Source organism: Myotis brandtii, unplaced genomic scaffold (assembly GCF_000412655.1).
Source record: "Myotis brandtii unplaced genomic scaffold, ASM41265v1 scaffold298, whole genome shotgun sequence".
Taxonomy (NCBI): Eukaryota; Metazoa; Chordata; class Mammalia; order Chiroptera; family Vespertilionidae; genus Myotis; species Myotis brandtii.
In genome coordinates, this window is record NW_005361391.1 from 2,995,915 (window position 1) to 3,013,261 (window position 17,347).

The window sequence follows — 17,347 nt, forward strand, 5'->3', positions numbered from 1 at the left end:
ACTTCCTGAATAATATTTTAAGAGACTCTAGAATTTTCCCAAGTGTTAAGAAAATTATCAGTTTCACAAATGAGTTCATATTTTACACATACATAAAATTAGACAGATAGGACCCCAATGACATGTATTACAATCAAAGGGAAGATTTCCATCATGCAACACTTTGTTCTAAAGAAGTACTTTGAAGATAAGTAGAAATTCAGTAAAGTCTAACCCAGGGATTCTCAATTTCAGCACCACTGACATTTGGGCCACATAATATTGTGCTGTGGGGCTGTCCTGGCATTGTGGGATGCCAGTAGCCCTCGCCATCCCAGTTGTGACAATCCAAATGGCTCCAGATCCCACAGATTGGCCCAAGAGGAGAACCACAGTCCAACCCACTCTCGATCAGCCTCTAACTCCAATAAAAAACAAACCAGGCCATTCAATAAAAAGGAAAGAAACATCAATACATGCTGCACTATGGATGAATCGCAAAAACTTTATGCTAGGTGAAGGGAGCCAGACACAAGAGACTACATACTGTGTGATCCTATTTAGATGAAATGTCCCGCAAAGGCACGTCTGCAGAGACAGAGAGCAGATCAGTGGCTGCCAGTGTCGAGGCAGGAGTGGGGATTGACTGCACCTGGGCACGAGGATCTTGCTGGGGCATGAGGATGTCTGAATCCGGATTATGGTGACAGCTTTCACGACTTGTAGGTGCCATAAAGATCACTGAATTATACACTTTAGATGAGTGAATTTTATGGTAAGTTTTAGCTTAATAAAGTTGTTTTTAAAAAAAAACACATGAAAAACAAACTAGGAGGGTAAAATGTATTGCAGAAGAAGAGAATCAAAACTGGAGGCAAACCAATCACAGGGATTTCCTTTAACTATGGAGGAAGCCTCCAGAAAACAGACATCAAATCCCCACTTCTATCACCCAGACGACCGTTAGAGCAAGCCCACAATATTTTGCCGGCCAGACAGCTGCACGTCTGTTAACACCTGATGCAACTCAACGGGCTGTTCAGTCACTGCCAATGTGTCTCTCTATGGAAAATATCGTGCACGCATGGTCAGCCATGTTCGACATGGCAAGGAAGGAGACAGAGTGATCTGCTGGGGACTGCTGTGTAAGACATTCTGGGCTTTCTGTTAGTATATAAAGTAATTCACATTCACGATGAACCATGCCTAGGGTGACTTTATATGTGACCAGAAAAGAGTTTTAAACCACCCAGGACTCCCCATTGCTCACTCAAACCTCTGTCATAGTAAAAACATGAACAAATAAAAAACCCAAACTCTCCTTTGCTGTGCATGAAATAAAGCGGTGTGACCATTTAGAAAACTTCTGGGGACTCTTACTGAGCGCATAGCTTCTTGGGAAATGTTCAGCTGCTGTGATTCACTGTAAAGATACTTACTGTGTTCACTCTTTACTTCGAGGAGCGCATGACCTGCTTGGGCCTGTTAGCAGGTCGGGTAGAGGAGCTTTCCCTGGTTAAGTTATGCACATTAACTTGGCCAAATCCACATCCTTAAGGGAGGCAGCACTTAGAATGTCTGTGACTAGTCTTCACAACATTCTAGAATCTTCAGCTCGGAAGACGCTAAGAAAAGGGAGAAGTTGGTTAGACTTTGGGGCTTTTGGGTAAGTTATCCCAAGACCTCAATCTGGTGAAGGTTTAGGCAAAGGTATGTGTTGATGGTAAATTTATCCCCGCCCCCCAATTTTAGCTGGGAACTGTAGGGACATGGAAGAGATGACTTCAATAATTTAAATTTCTCCTTAAGGTCACACACGAAAAAGATGCTTTCTTTTTTTAACGACTCTACGTCTGATATATTAGAGAACATTGAAATTCTGTCCAGGTTTTAAGGCCTAGTAAACTGAGGACTGAAAAATCACTATGTGCCTGAGCCAGGAGGCAGCCAGGAAGGCAGCAGGCCCCACAATGCCTGCAGCATTCCAGGAAAACCCACTGGAATGATAAATAATTCTGATGGGGCCCAATGTGCAAATGGGCTGAGGGCAGGAAGGGCGCTGCTCTCCCTGACTACACCACCAGTGTCCTGGAAACCATCTGGCAGGCAGAATGTTTGCTGTTCACTGATCATCTCTGACAACAGCACTGAGAGACCGCCAGGACAGTATCTGTCCCACGCGTGTCCTGTTAGATGCACACATCGTAATTCTGCAGTGACATGTGCTGAGCAGGATCCGGACAACAAAGACATTTTACACGCAAACTTACCCGAGAATATGGGAATAAATACAAGGTGACATCACTAGAGAAGATCCAAAGTGGTTTGATTTACCTTAGGTGTTGCCTACCTCTTTTTAGCAAATAAATACATATAAGCTTCAGAAGAGGTTTGATATGTGTTCTTTTCACATATCGATGGCTGTCGAGCTCTGTGATCATGCTGGGACAAAACAAAAGCCTTGCTACCCGGCAGGTGCTGGTTAGGCTACTTTCCAAAACACCGAGCTGTCTTTTATTTCTGAAGAACATTATGGTTTTCTGCTTTCTAATCTTTGAGTTTAAACTTACAGAAAACAAAGCAGAGAGTGCTGATTCAACATCTTGACCAGGTTTATTCCAGTAAGAAAGCCATGGATATCTTCACCTTCACCCTTCTGAGATATGTCCTACTGTCTCTTTAGAATGGCTGTGACTAGTCTTCAACTGCTCCATGTCCTACTCAAACTTTTCATTTTTTTTTTAAGTTTATCTTTATTGTTGACAGTATTGCAGATGTTCGCTCCCCTCCCCCCTTGACTCCTTCACCCTGCACTCCCCAGGCCTTCAATGAACTATTGTGTGTATCCAGACTATGCATATAAGTTCTTTGGCTAATCTCTTTTCCCTCCCTTTGCTCTGAGATTCCTCAGTCTGTGCCATGTTTCCATGTCTCTGGACTGGTTTTGTTCTTCAGTATTTTGTTCATTAGGTTCCACATATAAGTGAGATCATATGATACTTGTCTTTCTCTAACTTGCTTATTTCACTTAGCATAATAATCTATAGGTTCCTCCATGCTATCTCAAAGGATAAGAGATCTTTTTTTAAATATATTTTTTATTGTTGACAGTATTATATATCTCCCACCCCCCTCCCTTTACCCCACTGCTCCTAGCCCCTAGAGATCCTTTTTTTAAAAAAAATATATGTTTTTATTGATTTTAGAGAGGAAGGGAGAGGGAAAGATAGAAACATTGATGAGAGAGAAACATCAGTCCACTGCCTCTTGCATGCCCCCTACTGGGAATTGAGGCCACAACCCAGGCATGTGCCCTGACCAGAAATCTAATGGGTGACCTCTTGGTGCATGGGTCAATGCTCCACCATTGAGCCACACCAGTTAGGTAAGAAATCCTTCCTTTTTGACAGCTGCATAGTATTCCATTGTGAAAATATACCACATCTTTTTTATCCACCAAAAACTACTAGATTTAATAAATGAATGTGACAAAGTAGCAGGATACTAGATCAAACTTTTTTTTTTTAAGTCAATTACTTTTCAGAGACGTGAGTTTTCTCTGTGTGTGTTTTTTTGTTTTGTTTTGTTTTTAAGTTTTGGAGCAATATAATTCTTATCTCTGGGCAAGAGGAGATGAGCTCTATGGTGTTAAAGTATTAACTTACATCTGACAATTTGGTGATAAGACTGAACAGCTTTCATTGATCCAGAACTGTGTTTCTTAGAATCTATAACCGAGCATTCAATCTGACCACCGCAGATCCCCAGGCGCACACGGCCCCACTCCTGTTTGAGCACTTGTTTCTGTACTGTCTGCCCCGACCCGGATCAAATCCCCTCTTCGGGTTTTGCTGGGTTCCTGGACCACCTCACCCTTCCCTCCCCTGCAGCTCTGCCTCCTTCTGCTGCTTCCTGCACCTGCGCCTTCTTGGGTACTTCTCTTTTGGCTTCTCTTAGCTCTTCCAGTGGTGTCCCTCCCAGACAGACCTCGCCTCTACCTGCTGCCCCTCTGAATCTAGACCAGCCGTGGGCAAACTACGGCCCTCGGGCCAGATCCGGCCTGTTTGAAATGAATAAAACTAAAAAAAAAAAAAAAAAGACCGTACCCTTTTATGTAATGATGTTTACTTTGAATTTATATTAGTTCACACAAACACTCCATCCATGCTTTTGTTCCAGCCCTCCGGTACAGTTTAAGAACCCATTGTGGCCCTCGAGTCAAAAAGTTTGCCCACCCCTGATCTAGATACTGCTCACTGGCTTGTCCAGTGGGTCCCAGACACAACCGACTCGAGTCTCTGTGCCTCAAAGATGATTTCAGGTTCAAAGTCCTCAAGGAAAGCACTTTCCCTGCATAAATGTATCATGTGAAGACTTCTCTCACAGAGTAGTTAACTGTGGCCTCTTCACTATTTATTTCCATTGTATTAATTCATAAATTCATTCATTGAGAACCAACTATGTCAAATGATAAAGTTGCCCCGACCTTTGTTTCTAAATAATTTTGGCAGCCTGCTCACATGAAGAGCTCATTTTCCATTGGTTCCAGCACAGTGCGGGGCAAAGAGCGCTGGGGCGAGAGCCAGACCTGAGTTCTAGACCTGGTTCCTCTGGCCAGCAGCTAAGCGTGGGTGCTAGTAATTCCCTGTGTTTGTTAGGAAATGAATAAATATACGTGAAAGTGCTCTATAAGTAGAAAACACTTGATTAACCATATAGAACTGACCAAGCAAAAGTAAGTTTCTTAATTCCATTGTAGACTTCTTTTATTTGTGGGGGCGGGCACATTTCATAATCTCAGAAAGAAGCTGATGGACAGAAAAACCAGTTTGGCCTTTTCTCCAAGAAACCTGAAGGAAAGATGCTGTAAAGTAAAGCATGTATGTATTGGTCCGTTTTCGAGGCAGGAAGCCAGGGCACCTCAGCTCGGAACCAGGGTGTGCCCGGGAGCCGGGCCGTCAGCTCAGGCATGGGCACCTCGCCAGGGAGCTCAGTGTGAGCGCCTATCTTTTCCTGAGAGCAATTTCAGCATCAGAAGTTGCATCTGAGAGAAAAGTTGCTTTGAGCAACCGTTTTAACTGGTACCATGAACTTTGTCCAGAGCTAGTTTCACAGCAAACAATCAGCATCAAACTCTTCTCAGAAATGAGTGTAAATTGTGAGAAAGGCAGTGAATGAGGAAATCCAGGAAATACAACAAGGCTATCAGATAGTAAGTGCATGGATTTGAGTGAAAGGTGACAAGAATAAGGTCATCGACATTATAAGAAATATATAATAGTTTAAAAATCCAAGCCACAGGAGGTTGGTAAAGCCAGAAAAGGGTGGATAGGTTCTGGTTGGGGCTGCAGAAGCAATTCACAGAAGAGGACCCTGGAGAAGGCCTTTCCTCTGCACCCAAAGGCGGCCCCCGACGCTCTTGAGTGGACATGTGGGCTCAGCTAGGCAGGGGTCTGGCCCATTGCTGAGAGCAGACTGGAGGCACCAATAATTTTGACTGACTGACTTAAACACAGAAAAAGGAAAGGAACATGGCAGCATGAGGTGGTTTTTTTTTTTTTTTACTTTTATTTATTACTAGGGGCCCAGTGCAGGAATTTGTGCACCTTGAAAGAAACTGTGGGCCGTGAAGTTGTGGTGGGCACAGGAGCGGGTCTTGGCCCATCCTCTGTGCTCCCACCTGGCCCCTCCCGCCGCGGTCCCCAGTTCCATGTCTGCCGGCAGCCCTGCTCCCGCTACCACTGCTCCCATGTGCTGACGGCGCAGGCCCCACTCGCACCCACTGACAGTGTGGAGTGATTGGGGCCGTTGCCAGCAGTGGGTGCAAGTGGTGGCTGCTGCCCCAATTCACCCCTCAGAAGCAGGGGAAGGTGGAGAAGCCCTCAGGGGTGATCAGGCCAGCAGCCACAGCTCACATTCGCTAACAGCACCGAGCGATAGGGACCAGCACTGGGCGCTGGCAGCAGGTGGGAAAGGGGCTGGCACCGGCAGTGGGTGCAAGCGGGTTCGAGAAGCAGCTGCTGGCCCCAATCACCCCTCAGGAGCATGGGGAGATGGAGAAGCCCTGAGGGGTGATTGGGGCCAGCGGGTGCGAGTGGCGGTTCCGGCACTAGCAGTGGGTGCAAGCGCTAGGCGGGACTGCGGCATGCAGGAGCAAAGAATTTTCAGTAACCACCAGAGACTTGCCCCAATAACAGTGACCGTTGCCCCACGTTGGCCAACACCTGCCATGTTCCGTGCTCTGCCACCTGCTACCGATGCCCACCATGTTCTGTGCACGCCCCCTGGTGGTCAGCGCACGTCATAGAGACCGCTTGTTTGTTCCGTAGTTTGGTCTATTTGCATATTAGGGTTTTATATATATATATAGATTTTGCTAAACAAGCAAAAAAAAAACAAAACAAAAAACCAAGAATAGGGTGCTAATGGGAAGGTCTTAATAAAAGAAAGTTTAAGAGGCTAACATTCCAGTCCTAAAACATTTGACTTATTTATAAATATGTTTTTATTGATTCTTGAGAGGAAGGGAGAGGGAGAAACATTGATGAGAGAGAACATCAATATGCTGCCTCCTGCATGATCCTCAGTGGGGATCAAGCCTGCTGCTCAGGCATGCACCCTGCCAGGAATCGAAATAGCGACCTCCCAGTACTAATTACTGAGCAACACCAGCTGGACCATTTATTTTTAAAGAAGAATCAGAAGCACGTGAGGTGAGCAGACAGGGAAAACCCTGAGGCTTCACTTGGGTTAGACCAGGTCCTGCCCATTTCACAGTGCGCTCAGATTTCTACAGTTCCCAGAGTGCTAACTGTATGGAGCAAGGAGGGTCCTGAGCATAGTTCTAAAAATGGGGTAGGTGGGTAGGGAAGGCTTGTTCTCCATTAGAGGGCTCGGCCCAACTCATTGAACACAAAAGAGAAGGAGGCCATGTGGCTCCAAGAACATACATGTGGGAGGACAGAGGAGAGAGGTGTGAGGTGAAGAGCACAGGCCTGGTGCCCTAGGCTCTGGGTTATAGATCTGGAGGATAAGGGTGGGGCCAGGGGCCTTCAGGGGTCCCTGCCACCATGCTTGCTCGTCTCAGGGGTGTAGTGACAGCCTGAACAAAGCAAGGCCACTGGGAGGCTCTGACAGCAGGTGAAGCAGGGAGGAGCAGAGAACACTGCAGGACCAATGACTTGACACGAGTTCATGGTAGGAGAGGGTGCAAAACCCAGCTGTGTTCCGGCCCTGCCTGAAGCCGAAGGTTCACTGGCAGGGACTTGCAGCTCATGTCAGAGAAATGCACAGTGATTTCAGCACAGAAGAAGGGCAGGTTCATGGCTGGGAATTATCAAAAATTTACCAATTTTAAATTAGGTCCCATCACTAAATAGAGGAAGTAGTTTTAATAAATTATGTGTACATAGATTAGAATTCTCTCTGGAAGGCACAGGGTAGGGGGCGGGGGGAAGTTGGTAGTTTGAAGACACACTTTAAATTGGGAATTCTTTGACAAAAAGGGGAAGCTTCAGCCCCTATCGCCATGTTGTGAAGTGTAGACTGTCATATACTGAACCTCGCAATAGAAGGGGAACTTCTGGAGAACACAGGAAAGGAAAAACAAAGCAGCTGTCTCAGCAGGGTCCTCGAAAATAAACAAAGAAACCTTCAATTATCTTTGAAGAAAGAACCAGAAAAATGAGAGGAACATGTGAAAAGAGAATTTTCATTATCCTTTCACTTCTGTCTCTATAGGAAAAATGAGTTGGCCAAGTCTCAGGAGATGTGAGAAAACCAAATGAGAATAGGGGACAGGGCCCACCGACACTGGCCACAGCGAAATCAGATGGGCTCCCAGGGCCTCCAGCATTTCCTAAGAAAAGGGTGCTGATACAGAAAGAAGACAGTGAAGCACATAAAGCTGGTTTTGTTTTCATGAAGGACCTTATAAACACAGGTGCATACTTACTGAATTTGACACCAGGTCACTTGTGTGGCAACCAGTAACAGTTGTGGAACGAAACAAAGGATAGGAAGATAGAAAAGAAATACATGCTGTGAAAACCTTCTTGTATGGCATTTTCTATTTATCATGACAATATATAAATAAGAACAAACAAGTAAGTGAAAAGAAGGAAAAATTCATGTACTAATACTTTTAAATTACAATAATGAATATTTTAGGAAATGAGGAAAAACATAAACTTGTATGTTGGTTTATCATATTAATGAATTACAGTTTGTTTTTCAGTCTTAACTTCTGCAAATTTGTAAGTGTATTGTCAAAACTGAACTTCTCTTTATTTATGTCACTCTATCTTCATTCATCATTGATATAAAACTTTTGTTTTATTTGAATTTTGAAAAATTTCTTTCATGTTAAGCAACAGATATACAAATAGTTACGAAATGTGTTAAACAAAAGGATGAGATTGAGAGACTAATAAAAATCTCATTTTACATCAAGTTATAAACAGCATGTTTATGCTTCTTTGGGATCAATTCTAGTGGCTTTCAAATACCTCCACTTTCAAAACATTGTAAAGACAGGCAAGCATGCAGTGGCCACAGAACCACAGACTGAAGTAGCCGACCAAGCTGGTTCCAGTTTACTCTGCACATCACAGGGGCTGGAGATGGAACTGCCCCATGGAGCTCTGATTCCACATCATCCGGAATTTACTGAAAAAAAAAAATCCCCCATGTCCTGCCTGCTAACTGGGAGTTCTGCACATTCTGTTCGGTAAAGAATACATTGTTAATTAAAGGAGATGTAGCGGAACGTTTGAAGTGTACTATTAATACTCCACTGTAGACACCACCATTGTTCAGACTTAGAACTTAGGTCAACAGAAGCATTTTTGCAGAGAGCCATATTTTATCACTGGCTCTTTAGGATTGATTGCTGGCTTGTGGTGGTAATAAAAAATAGGCCAATGTTTAGCTATTTATTAAACATTGTTTTATAAATGTTCCACATCTGTACTGGGAGTGGAGGGGTTCTGTTGCACTCTTGGTGGCTGCTGAGGAGGGGCAGATGAAATTCCCTAATTCCTGGGGTTGCTTTCCTGCTTCCCCAAGGCACCCAGCTCTAATCTGAGAGAAGGGGAGGGGAAGCAAGATGGAGGGGAGGTGAAGGGGAGGGAGGGGTGAAGGAAGGAGAGAGAGGAGGGGAGGAGGGGGAGGGAAGGAGGAAGAGGGAGGGGGAAGAGGTGGAGGAGAGAAGGGGGCTTCAAGTCAGAGACCCCAGTGACCAAGCAGCAGTGGAAAGCACACAGAGCAGCACTGGAGTTGGGGGTAAAGCATTTCGGGAAGTCTTACTGTATGAGACTTTGTGGAGAAGTGTCTGCAAGGTTGCAGGTTAGTACCCGGTGCCCAGGGGCGCAGCCAGGCCGTGCCAACTTGTGAGTCTGGTGAGTGCCCTGAGTTCTGGCCACTCCAGGCAACAAAATCACAATCCCCAGGCCCCTCCCCTGAACCACCAGCCACACCTGCCCCCAGGCTCCTCAAGCAGAGGAGAGGGGGCTGCCCTGTGGCCTCTGGCCCTCTGCCCAGCGACACCCCCCCCCACTCTGGTCTGTGGCAGGTGCTACCTGCCAATAACCTTTTGCCCCCAACTCTGCTCCTGCTTCTGGTGAATGCAGAACAGTACCTCCTCACTCCTCCATGGCTGTCTAACCATGCTGGCCACCTCACTGCGTAGATTTGTCTTTAGAGAAGTCTCACAGGGCATCCAGTCAGGCTATGATGCCTGACCCTCTACCTCCAAACTGCTCTCCTGCCTCCAGCCTGTCCAGCATGAGTGCAAATCAAATCCAAGTCCCCCCATGGCTGCTCCCAGCTTACAGGATAAGGACTTACCTCAGTAAGTAAATCCTGCCCCTCCACTCTCCACCTCTAGCTTCTCTCACCTTCCCTGGGGCGGGGCGGTCTGAGAGCATCTACACCTTCACTTGCATGCTACCCTCTGTCCAGATGCCCTTTGCCCTGCTCCCAAGATCTCCACTCAGCAGGGCACTCTCCACAGAGCATGCATTTATTCCCCGCGGAATAGTCAGGAGTGCTGCCTCCTCTCCCCAGCTCAATTAGAAAGTCTCAGAAGACAGGGCTGCCTGCACAGCTCTTCCCTTCTCTCGTGGCAGTCTGCGGAGCAGCTGTGAAGCACTTGGTGAAGTAAGTGGCTCCCTAGTGAGCTGTGAGCACTGTGGCTGACTGCAGCACTGGACACGGGCCTCCCCTACTTTTCGTGGCGAGGGTCTTGTCATGGGGCACAGTGCTTAGCAGAGGCCCAGATATCATTGGACCCTGATGGCATTCCTCCAGTCAGGCCATGGGTAAGCGCCGGTTAGTGGGGGTGCATGGCAGGCAGGGATGTTTCTAGAAGGCTTTCTAAAGGTGAAGCCAGTGACTTCAGATAACACCTTCTGGGGCAAAGCATTAGGAGGACTTTTAGTATCAGCTTGTTGACACTCAGATACTTGGGAGCCAGTGACACTTCCTCCACCTGCCACACCCAAGCTGAGGGCTAGGGCCGCTTGCTGTAAGGCAATTCCCCCGCTCGGACCCCACATGGCCCACAGCGTGCAGGCTGCCCTGCTGGCCAGTGTCCTGTCTGTGTAGGAGAGGCAGGACAGGAGAATATGGGGTGGACCCGTGGACCCTGCTCTCCCAGCCTTTCTGACACTGCTCACAGACCCACCCTGCTCTGCGGGCACCCTGGCACTTGCCTATTCTTACTGGGTTCTGGAAACCCAATCCCCGGCCCCGCCCCTCAGCCCTGAGGGTTGGGAGGCATCCTGCCAGTCTTGGGTTGCTTCAATATCCACTCTTGCCTCCTTTGCTCTGTCCTTATTCAACTCAAATGAAGACACTCATCACAGCAATCCCCAAGCTTTCTGTAAAACCCACACCAGACATTGGAGGCCTCAATCTGAGTAACGATGGCACATGCAGGACAGAAGACCATCTGCTTAGGGGGCCAGGCATTGATCCCACCACTCCACACAGGGGCCATTCTGGGTTCCTGCGATGGGCCTCCTGGGGCCCGGCTCACCCTGCTCTCTGCCTGCTCCTCCAGGCTAATCAGAAATGCCCGGTCAGAGGTGTGTGTGGCAGCAAAAGTGCCTCCAATCTAATGGGAACCCATCTTCAGAAAACAACGCTGACTCTAATGCCCACGGCTGTCAGCATTTCGTTAGTCCAGCCTTCCTGGTGGTATTGGCGTTTTGAAAGGAGTGCTTGGATGTCAGTCCTCATCTGGCCACTTTTTAGCTCTGTGACTAGGTAATGCTCAAGCTCTCTAGCATTTGGGTTCTTCATCTAAAAATGGGGGTAACATTAAAATGTCTCTCACAAGTCTGGATGCCAGCTCCCACCACACACCAGTGCTCAGTGACGGCTGACCTGAATGGGGCTGGCTGTTCTATCTAGATGAAAGGTCTCTGGGATTAGGAGGGGCTTCCGGGACACACACACTGCCATCCAGGAAGGCTGCAGGCAGACTGGCTCTGATGCAGCACCGTGCCACCAAACAGGGTGCCGTCTAGCACTGCTCACCCCTTCCAGGGAGTTTCTTTCATGTTAATCTTGAGAAGAAGTTGCCCACATGTGTGGGTTGCCTCCTCCAGGACTTCCCCAAGGTATTCCAGAGAACCGGGATCAAACTGGACTTAGCTAGGCCTGCCTGCCATGTGACCACCTTGCCCGCCTGCTCAGCACACTGGTTCAATACTTCAGCCTCCTACTTGTTAAACACAGCCCCTAACCCACACCTGCTCCATGGGCACCTGAGGAAGACAGGTAGTGATAGCAGGCAGACGGCTGGGATGCAGCTCATTTTCAGAGTGATGAAAGCCACCACCAAGTCAAGCAATGCTCCTCCTCATGCCTCACCTCTCCCTCGGCCACCACATCAGTGCAGCTCAACACAGACCAAGCAGAATCAGAACATCTGACCTGCACATGACAAGCCTCTCTAGGGACTCCTGTTCTGAGGAAGTTCTGTGCCACTTGGGCCTCTGGTCACGAAGGGCACACCCTTTGCAAAGCAGAAGGTGACATTTCTTTAGTACAAATGTAGAGGTCTTTTTGATTTTTATTTTCCAAAAAGGCTCCCCACCAGGGCCTTGGGGAAACCCAGAGCCGAGCAGCAAAAGGCAAACCTGCTCACCAGAAAGTATGGTTCCTGTTTGTGCCATTTCTGGCCACTTCTGGGGGTGGGTGCATGAGGCTAAGGGGAAGACAATAGACGTACGTAGACCTCAAGGGAAGAGGGGCCAACACCATGCTGGTTGTGATGCTCCATTCGTGCATGCTGCTGGGTACGTGTGTGTCCTGGAGGACTGAGCAGCTAAGTGGGAAGGCCACTGTACGCTGATGTGATCTCCTTGGGTCAAGCTATGCAAATGAGCAAATGGTGGGATTGGCATTGTTTCCAAAAGCTATCTCAATTTACATTATTCCTAGAAGGGACTGTTAGCTAAAAAAACCAATGCCTTCCCAACTCCCACCTAGTTTTCTTAAACAGGCCTTTGTACAAAAATCCCACACAGAAAGTTTTTTCTACCTCTAAATAAACTCCACATCACACTCAATTAGAATACTGAGCGGCTGAGTACTTTCAGTCACCTGTTAAAATAGCTTTTGGCACCAACTCTAATGACCTGAACTAGAAGCTTCAGGAACTACTAACTCTTTATGATCAACAGTTTGCATAGAGGTCTGCAGCCAAAATAAACCCCATTCGCAGATGTTCAAACATGCACTGGTAATTCTCCTGATGGAGAGACAGACAGGGCACACTTGCAACCTTTAGTCAGATACTCAATAAGGTGGTTAAGCCTAAGGTGCAAAATGGAACACTAATTTTGATACTAGCTAAAATAATTATGCTCTGTTATTACAGTCACAGGTCTCTAGCGGGAGGGAAATGAGAGCGAAGTGTCAAGATAGCTCTGCATAATGAAACACAGTCAGGGTGTTACATGACTCCCCGAGCCTGGGCCGAGGAGCCCCTGCTAGATCCCAAGGGATGGAGGTGCTCAAGCCTCCCACAACAAGTCGAAGGCAGTTTTTCTTTTTTTCTCAGTTTCTCCCCTTTCTCTGGCAATACAAGGAAAGGGAAGAGGAACTTCCCTCTGAAGTCTTGGTGGTTTCTTGTTAAGTACATGTATAAATACAGCATGTTGAAAGCACATTCTTAATAAAATTATTAATAACTCAGAGTCAGGATGGGAGGAGCCGTCTAGTGGATCACAGGGCTTGACAGTGTGTTCCCCATTTCTATGGTGAGAGGCGGGTTTACAGAGCAGCCTTCGTGACCAACTCATGTTGTGCAACACAAGCTCTGCCTTTTCCCTGGGTGCTCAGGTACCTGAGCTCAACATGTCCCTTGAGTTGCAGACAGGACCCCCTGAAGGTTAAGAATTTCTCTAAAACACAACTCAAAACAATAAAACACAGCTGTGTGCATGCGTGTACACACACACACAGGATAACTAGAATTTATAGGCTCTCACTAGAGTTCATTAGCTGTCTTTGCCTGAGTGATGTGAGCAGTTCCAGATGCTGAAAGGGGGGTTCCCTGTTGAGACAAAAACTAAAAAGAACCAGAACCCAATACATTAAAGAAGCCACTAGTGGCAAACCATGCTCATGGAAAAGCAAAAATGCTATTGAGGACTGTGAGGACACTCAAGGTTAATTAAGGTACTCTGAAAAACATGATTTAAGCCAAAGAATCACGTTGGGCAGAGAGGGTTTATCAACAGATACCTGAATGGAGTGAGCAGAAACCTGAATGGAGTGGAGATGAGTGGAGTGAATGAGCAGATACCTGGATGGAGTGGAGGTTAGAGCAGGTGACCTAGTTAAGTCACCTTCACTGTAGGCCATGGTTCTGAATTTCAGGCTAGAAAGGATCTGTGCAAAAGTAAATGACAGAAAAAAAATAGCCTATGAAAACTTGCCTTGGCCACAACCATCTTGTTTCACAAACCAAGGCCCTGGGGCAGCAGGAGTCCACTGCTCCCCCATCTTAAGTGTGACCTAACCACTGGGCCTGACCAGGGCAGAGAAGAGGCCTCTGCCTCCAACATCTAGGCATAGTCAAGACTATCTTTAAAATTTTTTTAAAATATGTTTTTATTGATTTCAGAGGACGAGCGGGAGATAGAAACATCAATGATGAGAGAGAATCATTGATTGGCTGACTCCTGCTAGCCCCTACTGGGGATCGAGCCCGCAACCCAGGCATGTGTGCTTGACCAGAATGGAACCCAGGAACCTTCAGTTCGCAAGCCGATTCTCTATACACTGGGTCAAACTGGTTGCAAGCCTGCTGAGTCAGAATAAACATTTATGCCACAAACTAATCAATGCCATGTCATCTCACCCATCAGGGGCTGCTACCAGATTAGCCCAACACAGCTCCAGCCCCCTGCCAGGAGCTTCCAGGCACTGGAAGCAGAAACTTGGAACATATGGCAAGCCGGGGACCATGCACACCTGCCTGTAGTTCAAGCCAAACCTGTACTTGAAGTAAAAAGTTACACCCCAGCACTCCCACCCCCCAAACTGGATTTAAACAAGGACAATGTAGGAAGTCAACTTAAATTGTTCCTGGAGCCAGTTTGTGGTTTTTCACATTAGAAGCTGGGGGTGGAATCAGAACCTGCGCTCAACAGCCTGCAGCAGTGCTGGGGGGCGGGGGCGGGGGGCAGGGGAGTGGCTGGGCCATCTCTGTGGGAGATGCAATCACTCCAGACTGCTGGCATTCAGTTCCCACCCTGTGCAGCAGCACACAGCTCCCGTTTCTGAACTTCTTGCTTTCATGGATTGACTTTTCTCCCATGGAGAAATTGGTTCACATTTCCTAGTGTCTGCTGTATTTCCCCTGGAGGAAAACAGCCTCTAAAATAAAATCAGCATCTGTGCTGGAGGAGCAGGCTCCGAACCTGCTTCATGGCCCTCCCAGGCAGGAACACGCACCGCCCATGCCTTAGCTAAGGAAGGATGCTCTGAACACAAAGTTAAATGTGGCTACGCTACCTTTTATTAATAAAAGTGTGTAGCTGTTGGTAAATGTCACCATGGAGAGAACATAAACCATGGGTAAGACACACCAAGAGAGATAGGCCAGCTGGGAGACTGAAGCACGTGACCAGAGGCTACAGTCAGGATGGCAGCAGGACTGTCGAGACTGCTGCCCAGGCACCAAGATTGTGGTCAAAGGCATTGCCGCAGCACTGGAATTAAGGCAAAAACATGTCCTCTCGCTAAGAGTGTCCTCAGTGCTCAACATGTAACAACGCGATTACACAGGTACTCCATTTAAAACAACAGACAAGTTCACAAAACAGTTCCGGACACTTAAACTCTAGGTTTTCTTTCTGGCAGCACCAGACTAAACTCGGTGGCTCTGCAGCATTTCCGACTTCAGGTGCGTTACAGTCTTCTGAGAAAGGCCCAGTACTTCAGAACGCCCGGTGTGGCTGTGGAGAAAGAACAGTGCTGGCAACAAATAGTAAGACAGCATTTCGGGACCTACAGGAATATATTTTGATGCTCATAAGTGAACATACGTTTAAGCATTCAAACTGATATCTTCAATACTTTCTAGTTAACATATTTACATTTATTTTTGGTTTAAGGAAAAGTGTACTTCATAGGCAAATTATTTCATCTGTATGTGGGAAGTCCATGGCCACATTTCTTATTGAATACCTGGGGCCTGTACGCCCGTAGAGTTGGGAGATGTCATTGTCCCGATCCCCCAAGAGCTCACCTGTGACACACCCTCTAAAGCACGGGAAACCTCTTACTCAGGCTCCTTGTGTGGCAGCATCAGAGAAAGAGTGCAGCACCTCCTTAGGGAGAAGCCAGGGATGGGTTTCCATTCCGTGGCTCTGCGCGCTGAAGCATTGGAGCTGTACAAAGGCTGGGGCACAGAAATGCTTGCAGCACGCCGGCATGCCCGCTGGCCCATGCTGCAGCTGTAGGTGCTCTGCTGCCTGCTGGCCGTGGCCTGAATGTGGAATTTTACCCACCAGAAAGCATTATTGGAGCCCAAATCAGAAACTTTAAATAGCTCAGTGACATTGATGCTTTTCCCTTTGGCTTCAGAAAACAATCACAACCGAACATCTTCAACTATGAGGCAGAGTTGACTGGAACCACGAAAAACACCTTTTCAAAAAACATTTAATGAGGTAGCTGAGATCAAATATCAAATCCACAGCATACACAAAAGTGCTCAATAAGTGCACATTTAAAATTGTATATTTAAATGCAAACTGCTACAATGCCTAATAAATGTTCTTTCTTCCCAAAACCTAAAAGTGCGAGCAAGCCTTTGGAAGGGCCCCTGGCAGAGATAGACAGCAAGTGGTTGGGAGTCAGTGAAGCTGGAGGGAAGAGAAAGGCAGGGCATTCAGAGCATACAGCTTTGGCTGAATTGGTAGTGCTCCCCATGGAACTAAAATGCACTGGGTGCCAGAGAGAACAAATACCACACAGAACCTGGGGACATGATGGGGTCCAAGGGGACCTGACTTGAGGCAGCAGGAAGCCCAGGCCTGGGGCAGTCACTAAGTCTAGGCAATGGTCAGAACACTGACCGCCACCATCTTCCAAGGCCCCTGAAGCCATCTCAGAGGGAGTCTGGCCACCTGCTGCCCTGCCATGGCCACCTGCGCTCTGGGGGCGGCTGCCTTCAGCCACTGCCCAAGTTCTCAGTGCGTGTTCACAGACAAGGGCTGCTTCTGGCTGCACAGCACTGCAGATGCTGACAGGAAAGCCCTCACTTGGAGCGCTGGGCAAAGGGAAAGAGGGTGGTAGCAGCTGGCAGTGTGGACCGAGAGTGCTCGTCACTGTTCACACACTCACACATGCAAACAGACGCATGCAGAGACACACACACACACACATGTGCACAATGACCCTCACAGAGGCAAGTGACAGTGTGGGCAGCGAGCAGCCTCCAGACAGTGCAGAAGTTTTGGGAAGACAGAGTGGAAGGGCCTGAGGCAGGGCTGGGGAGGTCCTGGATAGGAGCCTGGATCCACTTTCTTCGCCAGCCTCCCCTCCTGTCCTCTGAGGCGAGGTGGCACTGCGCACACCAGGTCGCCTGGCGGAAAGGCAGGCACCAGGTCGCAGTGTTAGGTCTCCGTAGGGTACTTGCTGTAGGCCAGAGGAGGCAGGGCCTGAAAGCTGCTCTCCCTCCAGGCGCCGGGCGGGGCCTCCATGCGCCCCTGCTCTTTATATTTACCCAGAATGTTCCTGGCTTCTTCTGCATCCCTCAAAGGGCTCTCTCCATACTCCTCCTTCAGCCACTGCCGGTACTGAAGGAGTTGAAAAGAAAAGCAAACGTCACACACACACTGGC

General features: G+C 47.7%; 1 protein-coding gene across 5 annotated transcripts in view; it reads right to left on the reverse strand.

The window, feature by feature from the left end:
• Positions 1 to 14,993: 14,993 nt before the first annotated feature.
• Positions 14,994 to 17,347, reverse strand: part of DUSP22 (dual specificity phosphatase 22) — a 56,149-nt gene continuing 53,795 nt past the window's right edge. For 3 of the 5 annotated variants that reach the window (XM_014542319.1, XM_014542320.1, XM_014542316.1), the window contains exon 7: positions 14,994 to 17,303. In XM_014542319.1, the coding sequence (XP_014397805.1) occupies positions 17,121 to 17,303 (183 nt within the window). In that variant the 3' untranslated portion in view covers positions 14,994 to 17,120. The remainder of the gene's footprint in view (positions 17,304 to 17,347) is intronic. The other 2 variants (XM_014542318.1, XM_014542317.1) reach the window with 2 other exon arrangements.